Source organism: Scomber japonicus, chromosome 3, assembly GCF_027409825.1.
Source record: "Scomber japonicus isolate fScoJap1 chromosome 3, fScoJap1.pri, whole genome shotgun sequence".
NCBI lineage: Eukaryota > Metazoa > Chordata > Actinopteri > Scombriformes > Scombridae > Scomber > Scomber japonicus.
This window is the reverse complement of record NC_070580.1, coordinates 26710075-26732832: the sequence shown is the minus strand read 5'-3', so window position 1 is coordinate 26732832 and position 22758 is coordinate 26710075. Positions and strand designations below refer to the sequence as shown.

At 39.7% G+C, this 22758-nt stretch overlaps 1 protein-coding gene across 1 annotated transcript in view; it reads right to left on the bottom strand.

The window, feature by feature from the left end:
- The window catches only part of slc12a5a (solute carrier family 12 member 5a), a 167283-nt gene that overhangs the window by 8531 nt on the left and 135994 nt on the right, over positions 1-22758 (bottom strand). Inside the window, exons 6-16 of the mRNA XM_053316722.1 lie at positions 15779-15833; positions 10892-11022; positions 6072-6319; positions 5016-5227; positions 3061-3228; positions 2826-2924; positions 1675-1732; positions 1340-1514; positions 1099-1217; positions 685-783; positions 448-567 (exon numbers count right to left, since the gene is read on the bottom strand). Of these exons, the coding sequence (XP_053172697.1) occupies positions 448-567; positions 685-783; positions 1099-1217; positions 1340-1514; positions 1675-1732; positions 2826-2924; positions 3061-3228; positions 5016-5227; positions 6072-6319; positions 10892-11022; positions 15779-15833 (1484 nt within the window). The remainder of the gene's footprint in view (positions 1-447; positions 568-684; positions 784-1098; positions 1218-1339; positions 1515-1674; positions 1733-2825; positions 2925-3060; positions 3229-5015; positions 5228-6071; positions 6320-10891; positions 11023-15778; positions 15834-22758) is intronic.

The window sequence follows — 22758 nt, the reverse complement described above, 5'->3', positions numbered from 1 at the left end:
CAATTCCAAATTTAAGAAGTGACAGTGATATAGTCAACCCCCTGAAATAAAGCTACTTGCAGACACCAGTGTGACATGATGCGATGTGATTCAAGATTAGGCATTACTGGTAAATGTAAAGTTAAAATAATGTCACTCACCACAGGCAATCACATCACTGCAATACTCAATGTGCATGGCTCTATTCTACTCCATTATAAGAAATATATAACATAGACATGTGGTGTCTACATGTTTTCTACACTTTAAAGTGTCGAAATCAACACTCTGACCTGACAGAAAAGGGCAAGACCCCTAATAAACAAAAATCTGAATACAAACACAAACTCAAGATGTAGACTTGGGGACTTTTACAATACACATGCACATTAATACACACATGTCAGTCAGCCAAAGCCAAAAGGCACCCAGCGAATCCAATCTCTCCTGGGGTTGCGCTCCACTCACCCTGCAAACTCTATATACTTATAGATAGAGCCGGCAATTCCCATGGCAACAATGGCGTAGTACCAGGAGCAGAGGAACATAAGAGTGAGACACAAGCTCATCCCCAGGAAGGACAGAGTCCTGTAAAGGTAGAAGGAGAGACACAGAGAGTGAGATAAAGACCAGGAGAGTACAAACTAGAACATTTGTTCAAAAACAGATTCAAAATCAGTTTGTTTTAATAGCCGATGTTCTGACCAGTGGTAGAACTTGAAGCGGGGTCTCCAGTTGGGAGTCCTCAGTAGTGTCTGCAGGGCACAGGCCAGGTTCACGAACATGTAGCACATCAGGAAAAACCTGCAAGACACACACAAGCACAAAAACTGAATTTGGCTCAAAGCTCTTTTGTCCTGCAGCATAAAAGTGAATATAATCGAGTGGTTTCACTACATGCAGTCCATGGAGTAGGTTGTCTTATTATCTGTCACATTCACTGGTTATTTGTATGTATTACCAAAGCAGAGAGGCTGGCTGCCCTTTTGTGTGATGAGTTAAATCCTGAGCCAATAAAATTTGGCATTTGTATCGTTTAAGGAATAGCAGGGGACTGGCTGCTCTGAAATCTCCCACTGCTGGTTCTTAAAAATGGCAATAAAATAAAGAGTTTCTCACATGGAGAGGATGGGAGCCACTGCATCCAGTGAGGCAATGAGGATGCCGATCTCACAGATAAAAGCTGTCAGCAGGAGGGACCACGTGGGTTCTCCGTTGGCCTTTCCATGGCCAAAGATCTACAGGGACCACACAGAAAACATGATTATTTATTGTCATCAGTCAGAGACAAATTACTTTTGCTACACAACAACATAACATAGTTGTTATATTGTGACAGCAGAATGTAAATAAGACTGACCCGAAGGGCGGGCACAATGCCATCCTTGGCGATGGCCTGCATGAGACGAGGAGCTCCAGTTAAACTCTGGAGGCCCGCCCCGCAGGTGGAGAAGAAGGACCCAATCACAATCACCCACGGTGACGGCCAAGCCAACGTGCCAATCACCAAGTTCCCGTGGACTCCCTCCCCAAACCTAGAGGTTAGCAGTTAGCAGTTAGAGTGACTGGATGCTCAAAAGTGGCATGAATGATAAGCTTATTTTGTTCTATGTTAATGACAAATGTGTTTTGAAAGAAAAATCTGTTATTTTCAGGTTTGTTTGCCTCTGCAACCCAAACCAAAAATGGACTTACTTGTCTCTGAGGACCACACCTTCGATGCAGGCACCAAACAGAATCACACTGGACATGTCTTAGCAGTTGTAGATCAGGAAAGTAGAGGTATTTCATGGATGGTGGACATTTAATATTTGATCACTTGAATGTTGAGATCTGGTTACTGATTGATCATAAAAAATATGAACTGTTACTTTTGAAGATGCACTTAATGATCTGAGCTGTGAAACGCCATCAATCGATTTTGTTTAGGATAATATCTCAGAGATCAATGACACTGTAACTAATATCTTTCTGCTTTATTAACTGCATAGGCAGCCCAATGATGCAATTAGAGGCCCTAATGAGATTTACTTAGACCCCAAACCTGATTACTCTGAGATACATGAGAGACAGTCATGGTGGGCGGCAGCTTTAGCAGTAGACCAGCTTTGTATGTTAATGTACAGTTGTAGCAGCAAAATAATCTTTCAGCTGATCATTTAGGATATAAAAAATGTAAAATTTAACATTTTCCAGCCCAGTAAAGTCACCATCCTACACACGAATGTAAAAGGAAAGGTGTGAAAGAAAAATGCTGTTTACAATTGTTCAGTACTTTTACAGCAGGAGATAAAACATATTTGATAAAACTAGAAACATGTTGGAGGGCTCAGAAGCCATCTCCCATGAATGATACATACTTTGAGCCAATCAGAAAAACAATGCATTACCCCTCATCAAATCAAACTGCTATTGTAGCGGTTATGGCCTTTCACAGTTTAAAACATTGACCTTTAATTATGGTGCTCCCTTCAGGCCAATCAGTGTGTTTTTGTTACAGCAGAGCAAAGCACCACGGCCCATCATCACTTCATGTCCTGTCAAAAGCTCCAATGGTGTCTGTCATATCATCACTGAGCTTAAAATACCATTTGAATGGATTTCTGGGTGAAACTGACACAGCTAACAAGGTCATAATTAAGATTTGTGTAACAGAAACAATCCTGGGGAGTTAATATCTCAAATTTGTGGATCTGACCTTTAATTCAGGACTTTTAAAACCCCCGCATCACTCCAAATTCCTCATTCCAACAAGTTTAATCAAAATAAGGCCATAACTAGCTTGAAAATTATTCTTAATCACAGTGGCCATTGTTATCCTGCAGGGGGCAGTAATTAGAGGATACAGACAATGGAGGTGGTGGTGATGGCTGCAATGGTTCCAATGGGAATAGACTTCTGGGCATCACGCAGGTCTCCGGAGCGGTTGGAGCCAGCCATGATCCCTGAACAGACAGTCGAGGTAGATGAAGAGAGAAGCAAACGTGATCAAGGTCAGAGATTTACACACATACACAAACACATGTAATGTAATAAATCCCAGTCACACAGACCAGAAACATAAAAAACAAAGGTTTTCACCTGTCACAGAGGGGAAGTAGATGCCAACCAACAACGTGAAGAAGCTGGTGATATCAGCCAACACGTAGCGATTTTGGTTGGTCAGAGGGTCGTCCAGGTCTTCAATAGAGTCCATTTTCTTCCTGGCTATCAAATCCCCCTTCTCATAGTAAGTTCCAAAGATGTTCTCTGGATTAGGGGATAATCGAATACAGAGAATCAGAGAAATTATTCAGGTAGACAGAGGCAGATTTTAAATTTTTAAAAAAGGGCACAAACATCTTCTCATTCAATATTAGTGACCAGATAACATATTTTTTAGACAGTGATTTAACCAGTTTTAGGGCCTCTTTGTACAGTTTCTATGCAGTTATGAACCTCCTCTTCTTTAAAAAAAAAAACATGGATACTCTGACATAATATGTTAAAGTATTTAAAGGGAGTTTGAAATTAAACGCTGAGGTAAAATGTTACCTCAGCGTTTACAGCTTCATAAGGCCTAAGCTTAGGTGTTCAGGGCAACGAACATGCAGTAGAGAGCACTAGTGTGAGCTGCAGTAAAGTTGATTACATTGTAGTCGTGCAGCTTCATATTTGAACATATTAAAGATGTGTAAAATTTAGTGGCATCTAACAGAAAGGACTTTTATTAAATTAAATATTCATATGTAGGTTTTCATTAGTGTATAATCATCTTTAATAGGAATACTTGTGTTTTCCTGTAGTAGCCCACTATGAACAAACAAAACACTGGCTCTTGGAAGGGCCTTTAGCATTTTCATGAAGTTTTTCAACCACTGTACATTGTCCTACATGCTTAAAGGGGAGGGGGAGGGGTATTCAGATGGTTGCAATCTGTGACATCACCACTAGATGCCACTAAATCTTGCAAACCACTCCTTTAACTCAAACTTGAAATGTAAATCCTTAAAACAGGGCTTATACTGTCAACCTTTTAATTTAAAAGTGAATCAAGGTAAAGCCAGCCACAGGCTTTCTGTAGCCTAAGGTTTCGGTTGTAGCCTGGGGCGAAAAAATGTAAATGTTTTTCCTGGAATTCAAAAACCACCAGGGAAAGATGTTTATCTTGCTGCATCCAGCTGTGTGTGACATTTAAGTGGAGTATACAGCAGTGATGGCGATAACATGGTCAAAGGAAGAGACCAGAAGTTTTTCCCAGTTGAAAATAAAAACTACCCGCCTTTAGATGTAGTGAAACATTAGACATTGAGCTAATTTATATGGCATAATGCATATTTATATATCTACTTTATATATATGAGAAAAACATATTCTAATACAATTTAACAGAATTCTGTGTTTATATTTTTATAATGTAAATGGTCACTCACAGCTTTATAATTTCATAATCTACTGTCTCTGCTGGAAGAATTATAATCCTCCCCATTTTACAATTTATATCTATTACAGAAAATAGCTCAGAAACGCTAATTACATAGTCAGTCTTGTTTTAAGAGACTATTGATTTGCATCTCATGTGAGATTGAGGTAGGGTCTGGCGAGAAACCGTTCATTTCCTCGTATTTGAGGCGGGATTAATGAATGTTGATCAAATTCTTCTGTACGCTACTGGACAAACTTACAGCCAATCATATCAATGATACACGATGGCGTATTCAAAGCCTGTAGGGAGCAGCGCGAATACATCCTTTTTATGAAGGGAAAATCATGTAGTGCAAGTTTTTGTTCTATTTTCAAAGTGAACTTGCCTTCCAATTTACTTAGCACACAATCTACTACTGCTTCGAACAATTGCTGCACCTCCGCCGCCATACTGGATGTAAACAGAGTTGCTCTACGGTCGTCATCGCCTTGAGCCAGGCGAAAATTTTGTCTTGGTGGCCATGCTAACTTTCTGAGCGAAGTAGAATCTCACTCAAATGAGAGCATGGGCATACCCAGGCTATGTGCTCACTGTATCAGAACAACATCAGTTTACATCGGGATGAACCAACCTGCCAGGATTCCACTGGTGACCCCCGGGATGCCCTGGATCCTAGTCACATTATTGGCGGTAAAGTACTTGTCGCAGGTGGCATTGAGGAAAGGCGAATCACAGAACATATTCCACAGCTGGGTGGTGACTGTCCCATTAGCTGTCTCAATGGTCTTGGCACACACATCAAACGTCTTCCACACCAAAGTGCGGTTCCCCAAAACACACACGCTGTAGAAAAGAAAAGCACAAAAATGTCGGTCATAGGAAACAAAACATTTCAGCTCATTTTTGGATTGGCTGGTGCGCATGTGTGTGTGTACATGTCTTTTTAGCTTTGAGAAAACCAATTTCAGTTGAAATTGGGGAGATTTCTGTGCATTTTGGTCCGTCCTCACACCTTCAAAGGGCAATTTGAAGGTTAAGACTTGGTTTTAAGGTTAGGGTTAGAATTGGATTTAGGTTCAGAGGTTGGGTTTCGCAACTTAGTTGTGATGGTTACGGTTAGATAAAATCATAAAATGTCCCATTTTACCCACAACTTTATTTTATTCTATTCAATCTGATAAATGTGGTCACTTACAATACAACTGCTCAACAGATGTAAATAGTAAAATGTGACTAAACTGAATTAGTAAACAATAAGTGATTAGTGATTTCTGGCAGTCAAAACATGTTTAGACATGATATGTAGATATGTACTTCAGTACCTTTTTTTTTGGTAAGTCATACAACTAATATTTCAGCAGTATTTTAATGACTTTATCTTGGTGTGAAGTGAATTACAACTGCATGTTGAAATACAACAAGTAAAACAGATAAAACATCAACATCTAAAAAAGTGTTCACTTTTCGACCAACTTTAGCTCAGTTTTACCTTTATATCGTATTTCAATTCAAACAAATCCTTAACAAATTCCTTAATTTCCAAGCTTTCAAATCAGTGCAGTTGGCTTCTGTGTTATGTGCATGATGTCAAAAAGCAAGCATTGTATGTGTTCATCAGCTTAGGTAGTACAGATGTGTATGAGAGATGTGTTTAAGTGGATTCAGCTTATATTTTGTCACTGCTTACGGGAAATCGGGAGCATCGATGGCGGTCTTGATGACCCCAGCGTAAACAGCCAGGATGGAGAGAATGACGCAGGCCAGAAACACCAGGGCCAGCTTGTTGACGTATTTCACACCAACAAACACCACCGTGGCCATGGAGGTCAGCAGGATGGTCCCATACACCCGCATGTTGTTCAGCAGGGCAGCCTCCGCCTCAGCTCCTTCAAGACCCTCCAGGGGGAATATGGCAGCTTGTGGCGCTATGTAGATCTGAAGAAGAGAGGTTATGTTGTTTTATTCTTTTACCTTTACATTATGTATCCAGGGAAAACACACCTGTATTTTTCATAAAAGTTTCATATAATCTCATGATCGCTCAGGGGCATCTTGATGGTAGTTGTTGTACAAGTGTTACTCATCCACTTTCCCTCCTCACTTTTCCCAAACCTGTCTGGGGATTTAAACTGGCAGATTTCAAGTCACAAGCTTGCTTCTCCAGCTCTTGTTTACTGCTAAAATTTAATAAATTTCACCGGCGGTAAAAAAAAAAAAAAAAAAAAAAAAAAAAAAGGGGGTGGAAATATAATAAAAGAGAAGTGTGAAAGACTGCAAGAGATGAGGTGAGCGAGGAGGACAAGTGTGAAAACATGTGATGCTCACATTAACGGCCCTCTGCTGGAGCTTGAAGCAGCACACATAATATGGCTGCTATTTTAGCTCAGCTTAATTAAAGAACTCAAGCATGGTATTAAGATTTTAAATAGGCTGCCATTAATACACTTTTACTACGGGTCAATCTTAGAATAGTCCCATCATATATAAAACGGTAAACCCCTAATTAGCCCATCAGTATCTGTCATCAGCCTTAGATGATTCATGGCCAAGCTGTTACATAACCATGGGAATTTCTCTCTCTCTCTGTCTTTTTTTTTTTTAAGTAATCATTTGGTTTGCGTCCAACTGTGTAATCACCATATAGAGAAAGGAAACTGAGAGGAACAAGCAGGGAGTCGTGGCTCAGTTTGGTCATTTTGGCTGGAGAAACTGATCTGATGCTAAGAACAGCATATCACTAGGCAAACAAATCTCCTGCTTCACTGTGAACTGTTCATGCTTCCTAAAATAGCATCAGTTTGTGTTCTTGGTTTGGGTGGAAGGATGAAACATATTCAAATCAGCCTTCTCCAGATCCGCTCCTTACAATTCTGCAGGGATTGTTATTTTACAATGGAAACTAAGCCAGCTTTGACCCAGAAGACAGAATTAACCTCCAGGCATGATCAAACTCTGCATATCCATTAGAGGCAGTAGGAGAATAACAGAAGACTAAAAAAAACAAAAAAACAACACACTCTCGTATGGTGATAACAGTGGACCAAAGTGATGAGAGCTGTTTCAAGGTAAAGTCTTGTTACTCCACCAGTGTCTTGATCTCTCACTAATGCAGTATTTGCATAATCACCCAATACTCCATGCAGCATCAGGGACTGCAGTGGAAGAAATGTGGAATAAAAAGGCAGGGGAGGAGGTGGAGGAGGAGGAGGAGGAGGAGGAGGAGTAGGAGGAGGAGGGGGAGGAGGAGGAAAGGAAAGGAAAGGAAAGGAAAGAGTGAGATCGAGATGAAAGATCCCTGCATTTCATCAGCTGATCAGAATTCATGTTGAAGAGCAGAGCTTGAGAAAAAAAAATGCTTCAAAGCACAGTGAGGAGAAAAATAAACTGAGAAGGGGAAGAACTCTATTCTCACAAAGACACACAGCACATAGTTTCATTTTTTGTTCACATTTTGTTTGAGCACAGGTCAGGATTTCTTTTTTCACGTCCAGCAATTCGCTGAAGTGTCTGCAGCAATCAAGTGGCAAAGCATTTTGCTGTCAAGGATTACAGGGATATCAAATACTCCTCGTGGATTATATTGTGTGAGATTAGATTTTGATATTATCCTATTAGGTAAGAAATAATACTTTTTAAATATATAATAATACAGTGTGCAGAAAGTTTTTATGGCCTAGCCTGGTTTCAGAACTCTGAACTGCTGCCCACACCTTTGATTTTTATTTAAGCAACTCAAATCAGCTCAGCAGAGCTATAAAAACAACTGAGAAACTCCCACAAATATGGTGAATGACAAGGATAAAAATCTATGCAGCTCTACAGGTTGCTTTAAGTCAATTTATAGAGATGATAACCCTTAAAAAATTAACATATTCTTACGGGATAAATAAAAAAATAAACTGCTCTTCATGTTAACCAATAAGGACATTAACAGACAACAGCTAACATGAACACAGACTGAATAATGAAGTGCAGACTGAATGGCAATTATTCCTGACTATCAGGCTGTGCTTAATCCCTCCTGAAAAAGACACTTTAATATCAATGTTAAAGAGAAAGACAGAAAGAAAGAGAAAGAATGAAAGAACGGTGAGCTATAATGCACAGAGCCATATTCTCAGTTATTCTGGTGTTTGAATGCCTCTCTGCAGCTGGGTCTGTTTGGCTCTTTGCCTCATATCATTGAACCATTTCCAATACTGGCACCAATTTTCCTTCAGAGCACTGTGGTACCAAATATTTCATGTATTCCCAGAATAATTTAATCTACAGGGTCATATTCACTTTCTCTCAATTCTATACTTGCTTCACAGCGCTTTCTTTGTGAGTAGACGGTTTTATCACCATGACAAAAGTGTCAAAGCATGATGTGGCAGAGTTAAATACATGGAGGGAAAAACTGCGATTTGAGAGGTCACCCTCCACTAACCTGGCAAAGGTATCTCATCATTTTCCCTTCAGCTCATTGTGGTCTTACAACAGTCTGGAAAAATGGTCTTAAATCATATAGAAAGGCTCTTACTCATCATTAATAAATGGAAACAAAAACAGGTTCATTTTCAGAACTTTAGCCAGGCTAACTAAGACCCTTAGTTACCACTTACTAGAAATGATCAATCTGTCTTTAGTAACAGGCTATGTATCACAGTTCTTCAAAGAATTAGTAATTAAACCTCTTATTAAAAAGCCTAGTCTTGATTCGGGTGTTTTAGCCAATTATAGGCCTATATCTAATCTTCTCTTTCCCTTAAAGGTCAGTACTGGGACTTTCTTAGCATAGTGACAGCGCTGGTGAATGTTACAAATGACCTCCTAATTGTAGCGGACAAAGGACTACTTTCTGTACTTGTTTTGTTAGACCTTAGACATGTAATTGACACCATTGACCATCACATCCTGACTAGATCATTTAACTGGCATTAAAGGAACTGCATTAAGCTGGTTTAAGTCCTATTTATCAGATCGATTTCAGTTTGTACATATTAAGAGTGAATCCTTCATACACACAAAGGTTCGACATGGAGTTCCTCAGGGTTCAGTGCTTGGACCAATAATATTCACCTTGCACATGCTTCCTTTAGGAGATAATATTAGGAAACACATTTTCATGGCTATGCACATGATACCCAATTATATTCATCAATGAAGCCAGATGACTAAACTAACTAAACTTCAAGCATGTCTTAAGGTCTGAAGACTTGAATAACCTGCTATTTTCTGCAACTAAATTTAGTCAAAACTGTAGTCCGGTAGTTATCTTTGATCAGAATATGTCCTTCAACTCCCACATAAATCAAAATTTCAAGGACTACCCTTTTTACTTACGTAACATTGCAAAAATCAAACACACCTGTCTCAAAAAGATGTAGACAAACTAGTCCATGCATTTGTTACTTATTGCAATTACTATCAGGCTGACCCAACAAGTCTCTAAAGACCCTCCAAATAATCTAGAATGAAAGATCATATTTCTCCTACACCAGCTTCTCTGCTCTGGCTTCCTGTAATGTCCAGAATAAAATTTAAAATCCATTTCTTAACCTACAAATCCCCTAATGGTCAGGCACCATCAAATCTTAAAGCGCTCATAGTACCTTATTACCCCACTAGAACATTGTGCTCAGTATGCAGGCCTACTTGTGGTTCCTAGTTTCTCCAAAAGCAGAATGGGAGGCAGAGCCTTCAGCTAAGAGGGGGAATAAAATGTTCCTTTTTGATAAAGCTCATAGTTAGGGCCGGCCAGGCTTACCTTTGACCAGCCCCTAATTATGCTGCTATAAACCTAGACTGCCAAGGGACTTTTCATGATGATGCACTGAGCTCCTCTCTTCTACTCCCCCTCTCCATCTGTAAACATTCATGTCCCATTAATGCATGCAAATATAACTGACATAACCTGCAATGCTAAAGGTGAATTAGTTTGGAATTGATGCCATTTCAAGTGTAAAATAGAGAGGTAACTGGTTTCCCCTTAATTCACATCAACATGGACCGAAATGTCTTTAGATTTCATTTTCAGTTTGGAGAATCAATGCATCTGTTCTGGAAATGTTGTTTTTCATTCATTGTTAACAAGACTCAGACTCAGAATAAATCTGTGGTGAGATGCATCTGCACAGACATGTATCATTTTATATCTGTAACGCCTAATTTAAATATATATGTGTCAAGGTTAGATAATATTCAGGATAAAGTGAGTCAATTGATTAATTGAGACATGCTGGGCAATATCAAACCTCAAGTGGTTGTTTCCAGACTCTCAACTGGGTGTTTGATGCTAATCCTTGATCACACACTCTCATCGTATATTCCTCTTGATCCCAGCTTGTTGCCAAATGACACCTCCACTAGTGGCATGTGCCTCTAGCCACTGAATCACTGAGTCACCACGCCTCGTGGGCTAACATGGTTAATACTGTCATATTTTCTAAGCTTAAAAAATGGAGAAACGATACAGAATGTCAAAGGATTAGACAGAAACACAGACAGAAAGAGGATATTTCTCACCAGTAGGAGCTCGATGGCCCCCAGGATGTACATGGCTCCAGCGAAGGTGGTCCCCAGGTAGAAACAGATCCCTACTGCTCCCCCAAACTCAGGGCCCAGCGAACGCGATATCATGTAGTAGGAGCCTCCAGCTACACATAAACACAACAATGTTAAAGACCGTGTAAAGTGAAAATATATTTGTGTTCTGAGTTAGTCACATCACAGACAGATGTGTTATTAACCATCCTTCCAAATTTGAATGCTAGAAAAATTGTCTAAGTATGTAAAATTATCTTTTAAAATCATGAAAAATCAAGCACTTCTCTGTGCTGCCAAACGCTGGGGGCGTGTCTGCTGAAGGCGCTGGAAACACACCCACGCGCGGAAGGGGGCCGCCTCCGTGTAACATAGCAACAGTAGCAATGGACGCTCGCGCTAACAGCATTGCAGTGACCCAGCCCTACATGTTTGAGCCATCAGAGCCAGACATTGACTCGGAGTCAGACAATGAACATGCACAATCTCGTGCCTCACAGTCTGCAACAGAATGGTAATGTATGTCTCCTATTTATGCAAGTTAGCAATATGTATTACTGACTATGGGATACTGACGCCGAGCTAGCAACCGAGTTAGCTGCCGAGGTACGCTCCCACTGACTAGCTAAAAACGTTAGGGTTTCATGTAATGAAGAATTGTGATTGTTTTGTCTGTTCACAGATTAAACACTTGATTTTTATTACTGTTTCGTTAATTTAATTACTCCTTTTGTTTATACCTAATAAAGGTAGTACTAGTATTTCTTTCTAAGAGTGTAGTGGGTGGTAAACCCAAGTAAATTCAGTTTGTCCAGCTTTGAAAGGAGGCATTTTACTCGTTTTTTCAGATCACACTATTCAACAAATGTGGGGAAACGCATTAGGTAACTAATTAGACTACAAAAAAGTTAAATATAACACTAACCAGTTTCACTTAGTCAGTTACTTACCTGTCTCTTCTGATTAATTTGTGGATTGCAATTGTTGATTGCAATCAACTGATTAGGTCATTTTGCTGAACCAGGCTTCATACTGAACTGACAACTGAAATGGTTAACATTCGTCACACTGATTAAAAATGTACTTGTGCAGGTGCACATGTGGAGAATGCAGAACAATGCCCACAGAGGTTGAACATGTCTGCTGCAAGGAGCTGAATGCTGTATGTAAATAAAAACTGTTTTTCACAATAATAATTCAAATAATGAATACATAAGCAGCAGCATACTAGATGTCTAGCACTAAAACACCTATTACACATATTCCTATAGGTTCAGAGTAGATGTGGAGAGCTGCCTAAAGAGCCACGCTGCATGACTCTTCATCCAGGCTTGGAGCCAGTCTGCCTGAACCCCTACTCCCTGCAGAATGCCCTAAACATTTATCAGGCAGACCATGGACCACTGGCGGAAAAGGAAAGATCTGGGTAACGTAGACAATATAATAATTGTTTTACTGATTTCGGATATTTATAAATTACACTTGTGTTGATCAAATGACATGCCTTTCAAAGAGAGGTAAGGTTTAGTACCCGGGAATAAACTTACATCATTTATACAATCATATTATAGTTGACTAATGTATACAGTGTATTTCATTTACACTCAAAGCACATGAGTGATGCTTGACTGTATCCATTTTAATCCTTCATCTTCCTGAGCTATATATAAACTCTCATGTTGGACAGATTGCAAACAATAAATACTAGTTCATTCTTTAGCTGTTTTTCACTACATAGTAAATCAAACAACATGTACATCACCTTGATATATAGATGTATAAACTGAATGCACATGATTGGACATTTATACAAGCAATCACTAGATTATTATTATTATTTCTGAAAATGTAGCTGTGTGGTCGTGGAAATTCCTTGGAAACTGCTGTCCATTTTCTTGTCCATCCATTTAGCCAATATGATGAGGTAGACTGCAGGTTGATGAATCAAACTCATCTTCTGAGGTCCCAATCTGTAAGACATGACAAAAAATGTGGAGGGAAACAAATAAGTTCAGTTTGGTTTCAGATAGGTTCTTCTAAAAGACAACACATGTCAATGTTTTGTGAAAGACAGCTCCAGTGTCAAATTTGATTACACAGAGGACAACATACCAAAAGTAAACATACATAAAAATATAAATCAAAGTATTTTTCTACATTTTTTTATTACAGGCGTGCTCGCTACCTGGCCTACAGGAGTTTTGTGTCCTGGTGCTGGGGATACCTGGGAAAGGACAACCGGGTTGTCATCCCCTCCTGTGTTGTCCTCCGCATTCATCAGGAGTACCCTGATGAAGATGGGGAATACACAGGTTTTAAACCTCCCCTTTAGATTGTTTTATTATTTATAGTTTATTGCTTGCTTATATTGTTATTTGTTTATAAAATGTGTCCAATATAAAATAAATGTATTATTGAGTAATCTGTGTGTGTCACAACTTACTTCTTTTACAATGGAGGCTGGTGGAGCTCTGGTCCTGAGATTGGCTGAGGCAGGAGTAGGCTTGGGCGGTATAAAGGTGTTGCAGTATACCAAGGTGCTTTCTGAGTGCTTCATACTGTTATAGTGGTTTAATTTCAAATGTTTTAGTCACCACGGAAATTAGTCGCCAGAAATGTGTAATAAATACCATACACCAAGGTAAATGTCTGGAAGCTATGAAGGCTTGAAAAAAATATATATACCGCCCAAGTCTAGGCACAAGGTAAGTCACAGGAACAGTGGCTGCCAGATATGATGGAGGAAGACACTGAGACCTGTACATGGGAAAAGAAAACAGGAATAAGGAAAAGAGACATTAGGCTGTCATCATGAACACTGCATACATACACACAACATACCTCGTGGGTACCTCGGAAGCCACTTTGACACTCATTTTAGGTGTCCCTCGGTCCATGTTTTACATTACACACAAACGTAAAACCTCAGTCTACATATAATTCCTTGTCATAGCTATATTGGTGCACATAAAATATTACCTGTCGATTATCATTGTGTTGTCAGATGGATGACGCTCAGGGAATAAGGCCAAATTATGTCACGATTACATGCATGCTAACATTACACGGGCATGACGGTGCATGATGTAAAATCACTTTCAGGATTTGCGCATTCAGCAAAATGCATTTAATTGCCTAAATGTACAGTATTATAACTTATAAGCACATAACGTTACTTACACTCTCTGACGGGCACATAATGCCGGTGGCGGTGATGATGGCACCTGCTGCCGGCGGGATGGGAGGATGTAAGCCGGTGAGGGAGACGGTCGGTGGCGGGCTGGTGGCGGTGATATATAGGCACCTGCTGTCGGCGGGATGGGAGGATGTAAACCGGGGAGGGAGACGGTCGGTGGCGGGCACGTAATGCCAGTAGCACCTGCTGCCGGCGGGACGAGAGGACGTAAGCCGGGGAGGGAGACGGTCGGTGGCGGGCACGAAGCCGGGGAGGGAGACGGTCGGTGGCGGGCACGTAATGCCAGTAGCACCGGCGGGACGAGAGGACGTAAGCCGGGGAGGGAGGCGGTCGGTACGGCACCTCTAAACAGACACAACGGACTGCTCAAAAATCCCGACTTCCAGTGAAGATGCACACACGAGGAGGAGTCATGACTAGTTAGCTAGCTGAGAGCGAGCTGGATAAACGACTGAGGCTAATGCGCTGAATGTATTTATACTGCAGTAGCAGCAGGGGCGGGTTTATGATAATTACCGCCGCGTTACGTAACGCGGCGGAGATTTCAGACCCGCCTACTAAATCCTGACACAGAAATCTGGAAACACAGTTTGTGAAGCCTAGCTCCACAATTCAAATCTAAATGGTTGAAATGCTTTTTACACCTTTTTTAGAAATACATTTATGACCTATTTAATGTGTTTAGAAGAAAATGTCTGATTTCACTTTACACGGTCTTTAACAGAAGTACTTGTAATATGTAATAAGTTTTCTCCACACTTAACTAGTATTAAGTATTAAGTATTTGAGAGACACATAAACAGAATATACAGAAGCTGAAGTTTGACATGAGTGTCACCATTTAACTACTGCAGAAAATCATGAATGGTAAATGAATAATGAATAATGTCAGTTAATTCATTTATCTTTACCTATATAAAATTTAAAAATAGATGATATATAACCACCTTCTAACCAGAACACAACATTATGAAAGATATTGAATGTGTGTGACTGTCAGCCAAAAAACCCAAAGTATTCAGTTTATAACAAAAATACAGACTAATTATTGTAATTGTACTAATTAGCTTTTGTCACAATGCTTTCCATTAGTTGTTATTTCTGTTGTGCTTTTTTTGTTCCTTATCTCTTTTTTTTATTGTGTTTTTATACAGACTTCATATTTCCTAACTATGTGCAAATAAATTAACTGAATATAAATAAACAGACCTTAATCAGCACTTTGCAGCAGCATAAAGGCTGGTACCAGTTATAACAGAGACAGTTATAATTGGCATTCAGTTGCACACTTCTCTACAAGCCTATAATTTCCTCTGACCCCTGCTGCAAGCTCACCAACTGGTAAGACGCAGGCCATCATTACTATGTAAACTCACATTATAAAATATAGCTATGCTTCATGATGTACACATTAATGTGTCTGCACACAGATCCAAACATGTGCGTTCAGATTTATATTTCAGGCATTTGGCTGGTGTCTTTATTTTGTGTAAACAACGTTGTGTGATGACGAGTTAAAGTGCACGAGATCCCAGACTAAAGCTTTTAATGTTTTTGGGGATATCAAGCTGTACTTGGTGTAATGTGCCAAAAGAAATCACTGAAAAGAGAAATTTAGAGGCGGACAGCCTCAAACAGTGATGACTGTGTGGTGCCAGCGTCTGCTCACCCACCTGGCACTACTCCATTGGTAGCGATTGCACTCATCGAGATGGCAGTCAGCATGGTCTACACAGAGAGGGAGGGGAAATGGTAGAGGAGCAGAAAAAAAATAAATTAGATCATATTTACCAGAGTCTGTATAGTATACTGTAAATATGAAGAGTTGACTGCTGAGTTTCTCACAATCCTTTAAAAAGTATAACTTATTGTTTTCTTTAATAAACAGACAATGACAATACAAGAATAGTCTGGGATGAAAAATGACAATCTTAACATGCAGATATTAAGCAGGTGTAATGTTTAAGAAGTTCACCTAATCAAATGTTAACATTTGCTGATTAAGGAACACAAAGTTCTGCTGAGGCTGGTGCGAATGTTATTAGTTTTGCAGGTATTTAGTCATAAAACAAAGTATTGGACAAATTAAAACTTTGACCTGATGATGGTTGATGAAAATTGGAGTCACTACAATTCATCCTCAAAGATAAATGTGCGCTCAAGATTTTCATGGCTATCCATTAAACTAATTGCTGAGACGTTTCACTAAACTCTCATTTCTCTCATTGACGCTCATCATTACATGGTATCAGAACATCCTGTGGTGGAGTTCACGCAGGGACATCAGTTTACAGCAATGCTAAATGCTAAAGCTGACTGGCTGTTAATTAGACCAATAATGATGCCTCTGGGCCTGTCATCAGCTGTCAGAGCACATTCAGACAGCCAATGACAACTCTGACGTAACTCCAGTATTGAGCAGAAAACACCGGAAGAAATGTGAGGACATGCTAGAATGGAGATCAGTGGTTGCCTGCAACACAAACAGCCAGCTCTCACTGCCCTGGAGAGGAAGAGAGGGGGAGTTACAGACAGCGGCCAGAAATATAAAAAAAATTACAAAGGAGAAACAGAGAGGGTGAGCGAGAGAAAGAGAGAGAGAGAGATAGTGTATATGACAGTACAAAGAAGGCATTAAGATTTCATCAGTCTTTCAAACACTATTGTTGAATTTCTGAGTGTCTTTTTTACATTGTTTGCACATGAAAGAGAGCGACAGAGAAAGAAAAAGGAAGCATCAGGAAGAGATGTGAGAGCAGGCTGGTAGAAAAATCAGTGTCTTCTCTTAAAAAAGCTCCTACCTGCACATTTTTTCTCTCTTCTCTTCTTCTGAAAATACTGCCTCACTGCTGCCATTATTTTATTTTCATTATGCCATTACTTTTTATTGCATGTATTGCTTTAGTGATTGTTTCAATATTCAAAAAATAAAATTTATAGTGCAAAGTTTTCTCATGTAGTGGTAACTTGATTCAGCTTCTTCCCAGTTTGAGAAACCTTTCATGTTTGTAAAATTGTTGGTGTATGAATTCTGGGTAAAATCCAAAAGCAAGATGTTTTACATTTCTAGCAGCTGCAGGAACAGATGTGTTTTTGGAAGGACCAGTAAACAAACTGGGTAATTAAAGGTTCCTCAGATTATGAATTAAAGCATGATCAGTACATCGGTATGGGGTAATATCATTGGCCATTTTTATACTGGTACCAGCATACATGTCAGCCGACATGTTTCCTCTGTCTTTACTATGCATCGAGGTGCACATAGGAAGTCTTTAGCGTTAGCAGTTAGCTGTTATGTTTTTTGCATGCTAATTTATAATTATAAAGATGTGTTACAAATGTGGGTCACAATGTTTTAATACTTAAATTGAAATGATCCTTATCAAAAATATTAGATATTTGAAAAACATGCACTGGCTTATGAATCAATATCATTAACACTAATAATTTAATTCTTGACATCCTTAAAGTGCAAAGTACTTTGTTCTATACCAATAACTTCATTAACTATTACCAGCTATAACAATGATACACTTTGTTTCCTGGAGTTGAAATAATAATATTTTCATTTTCCACATTGTTAATATTATTTTTATTTAGCTATGTTAGTGAGACCAGTGAGACAAAAAATAGAGTGAGAACTGTAACAGAAGAAAATCTGAAGGCTCTCAGCAGCAGGACGACATTGTGGATACGTTCGACTATCAGTTCGTCTGTCTCTATAAAGACTATTGTGTGTTTAGTGTCACCTGAGGGCCCGGCGGACTGACGATCAGGAGTGAGGAGTGAGTGGGACTGTTAGGCTCTGTTCCTCTCTCTAATCTGGTCATAATGAGGCCACAAGCTCTTCTCCCACCACAGCTGATAAGACAGTAATTGTTTAAGTGTTTTATCTGATGTGGGCAGCAGCCACGCAGAGGTAGCCAGTCGCATACTAAATCACTGAATCACCATGCACCAACTGTACAGGGCAGCTGCCAGTTCAGTCACGATTTACAATTACTAGTGCAGTCAAACAGGACCGATGTGCTGTACATTAGAAGTAATACTATTGCCAAGGTAAAAAGGCATAAAGGAGCCATAGATTGTCCTCTTGTGAAGAGCGATTGTCCAATCATAGCTAAGCGACTGCATGCCTTGTCAAGCTTTAGATTTCCCCTCGTGTTAAAGTGTTGTGCAGAGTAAGTTAGAGTAATGCTCTGTATCTAAAGAGTTTGGATGGTTGTGTCCTTTCTCGCCTTTCCAAAAATCAGCAACGTAAGTGTAAAAAATGGATTAGTGTTCATCGATTCCAACTTAAGCTGTGAATATTAGCATGTCTGGCTAACTCACTTACTAGTAAATTCTGGTACAGTGTTACATCTGAAGCATATTATTACCTAACTACAGCATTAATCTTACTATGTTTTCTATAGTAAGCATTCAAGTGAGGTATGTTAAAACAAGATATTACATTTTTTCCATATCATATTGGTCTCTGTGTAATACTAGGACTAATTAGCTCTACCCTGCAGCATAACAACACTGCTGCTTCTTTGTTCTTTTTCTCTGTTGTCTTCCTCTGTAGGAAATCAAGTTTCAGTATTCTTCTATCATTTTAAACTGAATTATGCTCCGTGCAAGAATTGAAAGCTTGAAACATTTAAATAGGGGTATGGTGCTTCCTTTGGATGGGTTGATATTTATAAAAGATTTACTAAAAGTGTCAATGTTAACATTTTGCCCTGCCACTTCAGGCAGTGTATAAGTAACAACTGTGACCTCTCAGAAGTCTCCATTTTGTGTGATCGGTACTTTATCTGGTTGAAGTCTGTTCTGTCATTTTGTTTTGACTGTAGTGCCATAAGTGACACATAGCTAGAAGATGAGATTTGGTCACTTTACCTTTTACTTTTAGCAGTGCCCTACTTTTATTCCACCTGGCTCTCTGGGCGTCACTGCGGACAGAGACGTTAATAAATGCCATCGATCAACTGCTGGCTCAAACTCAGCAGGCAGCTCTCTCCGTCCTGCAAGGTGATCCCAGAATGTCACACTTTGATTTGTTGTAAATGTAAATCAAATGAATCACTGGACGTACCCTCAAATGTAGAAAAGCTAAATAAATAAATATATCCAACATTTCAAATTCAAACATTTTTTTGAAGGGCCTTTTTCTATTTTTGAATCTCTATTTATTTTTTTTGTTCTGGCACTGAAGGCAGCAGCGGTTAAGCTGTAGTGGGTATAAGATATGCAGCATCTTTTTTTCCCACTGACCCAGAGCCTGTGGCCTGTTTTATCGTCCCACTTTCAGGCAATGCAGGTAACCTAAAATTGTGTTGGTTTGAGAGTTTGCGTGATAAGAGCATAGATGGAGCGCTGTACTCTGGTTTGTTAATGTGCCTTCTAGCTCTGTGATGCCTGAAGTGAGTGAGTGTACCTCTAAACTCACATGTACCCACACGCCCTCTGGCCTCCAAGCATGCCAGTTGAAGACCTCAGATTATGACTCCTCGCCATCTGTCTCATCCATATGAGGCAAAAAACAGCAGACAGCCTACATATCAGACAAATGGGACACTTTCTTTATAAGGCAGCCTGAACACTAGAGAAATTTGAATAATTGCTACGCCATCATGCTTCCGGCTGAGTTTGAAGAATGTGTTGAGAAGAAAATGCTAATTATCATTTTTAAGAAAAAGTCTGCGGCTGTAGCTGATACACTCCTGACGCTGACTGCGAAGGACACTTTAGGTCTGCTCCTTCCCAAAGCTACAGTCAAACTCTGATTTTGCCTTACGTTGACCTCAGAGCTAAGCGGAAATTGCTTTTGACAGGAATGGAGTTTTCATGCTGCCCTGAGAGCGTGCTTCATTAGCATGCTTCATTACACAAATGCAGGATAGTTTTGTCAAGAACAATTTCATCAATTCACATACAGTCATACAGCAGAAGTCTATTTCCAGTGTGCTGTTTATCACTTGAAATCTCTGTGGAAGGTATAAGTGTCAGGTGAAGGAGAAGGAGGTGATTTTCACTTTCAGACTGACATCGGGGATGGAGACTAAACACAGGAGGACGAGATGCAGCTGCACGGGGAGAGAGAAAGTGGCAAAGCAGGACAAAACAATTGGATGGTGGGTGGAGGTGGAAAGAGAGGAGAGGGGTAGGGAAGACAAATCAGGCAGGAAAATCAAAAGTGAGTAGGAGAGAGATTAAATAATGAGACAGTAAAATGAAAAAAGGGTCGGAGAAATTGAGGAAGCGAAAGAGATGAGAGTAACAAAAAAAAAAGAATGAAGGAAAGATGAAGCATCCTTAGCATTTAAATGAGTCACGACAGAGGGCAGACCACCCTTCCCCTCGCAGCATTTGGATTCAAGACCTGGAAGTAATGAGGAAGACCAAACAACAGATGACTTTCCATCTAGAATATTAAAGCTCATTTTATCTTGGTGACAAGACTGCATTCGTTATGTGAGCTAGAAATACACACACACACACACACACACACACACACACCCCGCATGCGTGAAGAATGCCGTCTGCAGTGATATACTGACTCTTAAAATGGTTGGTTGTGTGTATAATTTCATTTTTAATGGCATAACGTGTCAGTGCTTTTCCACATGGAGGCACATTCTTCATTTAATAACGATTCCCAGGAATGTGCGGGTGTACGGCGGCTCGTTAATGTTCGGTCAAAATGTTCCGTGACAAATAACGGCGTAAGTGTTGGACAGGGACAGATATGTGCAGATGTGATTGAGCGTCTAATGAAAAGTGCTCTGTCAGTGATATCCCATCAAGCACTCCTGTGAATAAAACATAGGGACAAGCTGTATATTATCGAGCTCTGCAGAATGTGTGATTCCTTTGCTCTTGAAGTCCTGTGGATTTCACTAAGGTGGGGATCGCTGTGTGTGTGTGTACTACATGCATACATGTATGTATACACACATACACACACACACGCAATCCTGCGGTGTGTTGCTTGCAGAACCCCTGGAGGGATGGGTGGTTATGTGTTATGCAAGGAGCTCAGGAGGAGAGAGGTGGGGGTTTCTCACACACCGTTCATGCTCAGGCTTATCGCCCCGGGGCTCTGCAATGAGCTCAGTGTGACAGATAAGAAATATGTGTGTGAGTGTGAGTGTGAGTGTGAGTGTGTGTGTGTGAGAGAGAGAGAGAGAGAGAGAGAGAGAGAGAGAGAGAGAGAGAGAGAGAAAGAAAGAGAGAGAGAGAGAGAGAAAATAAATGTATGTAGAAGACTTTAGATATTCCCTGATGTACGCATGTGAGGAAATTTTAGTGTCTCTGTGTGTGTTAGCGTAAGAAATGCAGTATATAAGCTGTGTGTGTATGTTTGCAGGCTTCCTGTCAATCTGAGTCTGAACCAGCTTTGATCTTTTTCCCTCCATTTTTTTACACAATATTAGACACCATTTTTAGCATAAAACTGAGAACCACAGTTTTTTTTGGACGCTTAAACAGAATTTCACACCAGCAATTAAACTGGGGCACATTATTAAGTAATCCAACTGGGCAATATATTAATGGGAATTTATCATTCTTTCAAAATGAGATACCTTCCCACAGAAAGTGTGACTGCAGAAAATTGTACTGCAGATGTAATTAGCAACCATTTTACAGGCTGATTATTTATATTTTAGAGATGATTAAAACCATATTTTTTTCCATAAATATACATAAAACGTTGGCATGTTATATCAATTTCTAAATGGGTGCAATAGTCAATTTAAAAATAGTAGAATAGTAGAAAAAAACAAACATTCATGATTTCCCTCACTGTGCTGTTTCAAAGCCTTCTCTACGCTGTCACAGAGAAACATGATTGGGAAGCATATTGCCTGTGTGTGTCTGTGCAGGCAAGTTTGCCATGGTTGGGATTTGAGGGGGTTGTTCTATAAATACACTCAGTGCTGGAGGAGAATCTAGGCTGCACAAACACACAGACATGCCAACATACAGTCCTGCCACAACGCACACTGCACAAAAGATACACAAACCCTGACGGCAGATAGACAACACACTTTAAATTAACTGCCCTGTACAATGATATAGACAACACAGATTAAATTAAACTGCCCTCTACGATGACATAACCAAGGCTTCATTGTTCTTCATAACTACAAAGGAAGGACTCTCTGTCTGTATGTATGTATGTCCTTCACATATCTTGAGAACTGTTCATCTGATCGACTTCACACCTAACTGATGTATTACTTAGGACCCAAAGAAGTGCTGTCTCGAATTCAGTGCAATTTGGACATTCGATATTACATACTGTTTAGGGCTGACCCACTTTTACATCTCAGAGCATTAAAAATACTTTTTTCCCATTAGCCTGAAAATTGATGGCTTACCCTAATGTGACCCAGAACTTTTTAAAAACATTTTTTTTATCGTGTTTGACGCATATTTATCCATAATTTCAAAAATCGTCATTAAAAAATGTCCATAATAGTGTTATTTATTCATAGTTTTTTTTCGCATAAAAGCTAAAAAATGTACTCTTTCTGCTCCCTGAAAGAGAATGACTAATTATGAGGAAATACTGTGATGGGCCAGAATATGAACAGTATGCGAGGGTTAATAAACATTGAATAAACAAGTGAACAGTGAGCTGCTCAGCTCTGTGTCAGAGCAC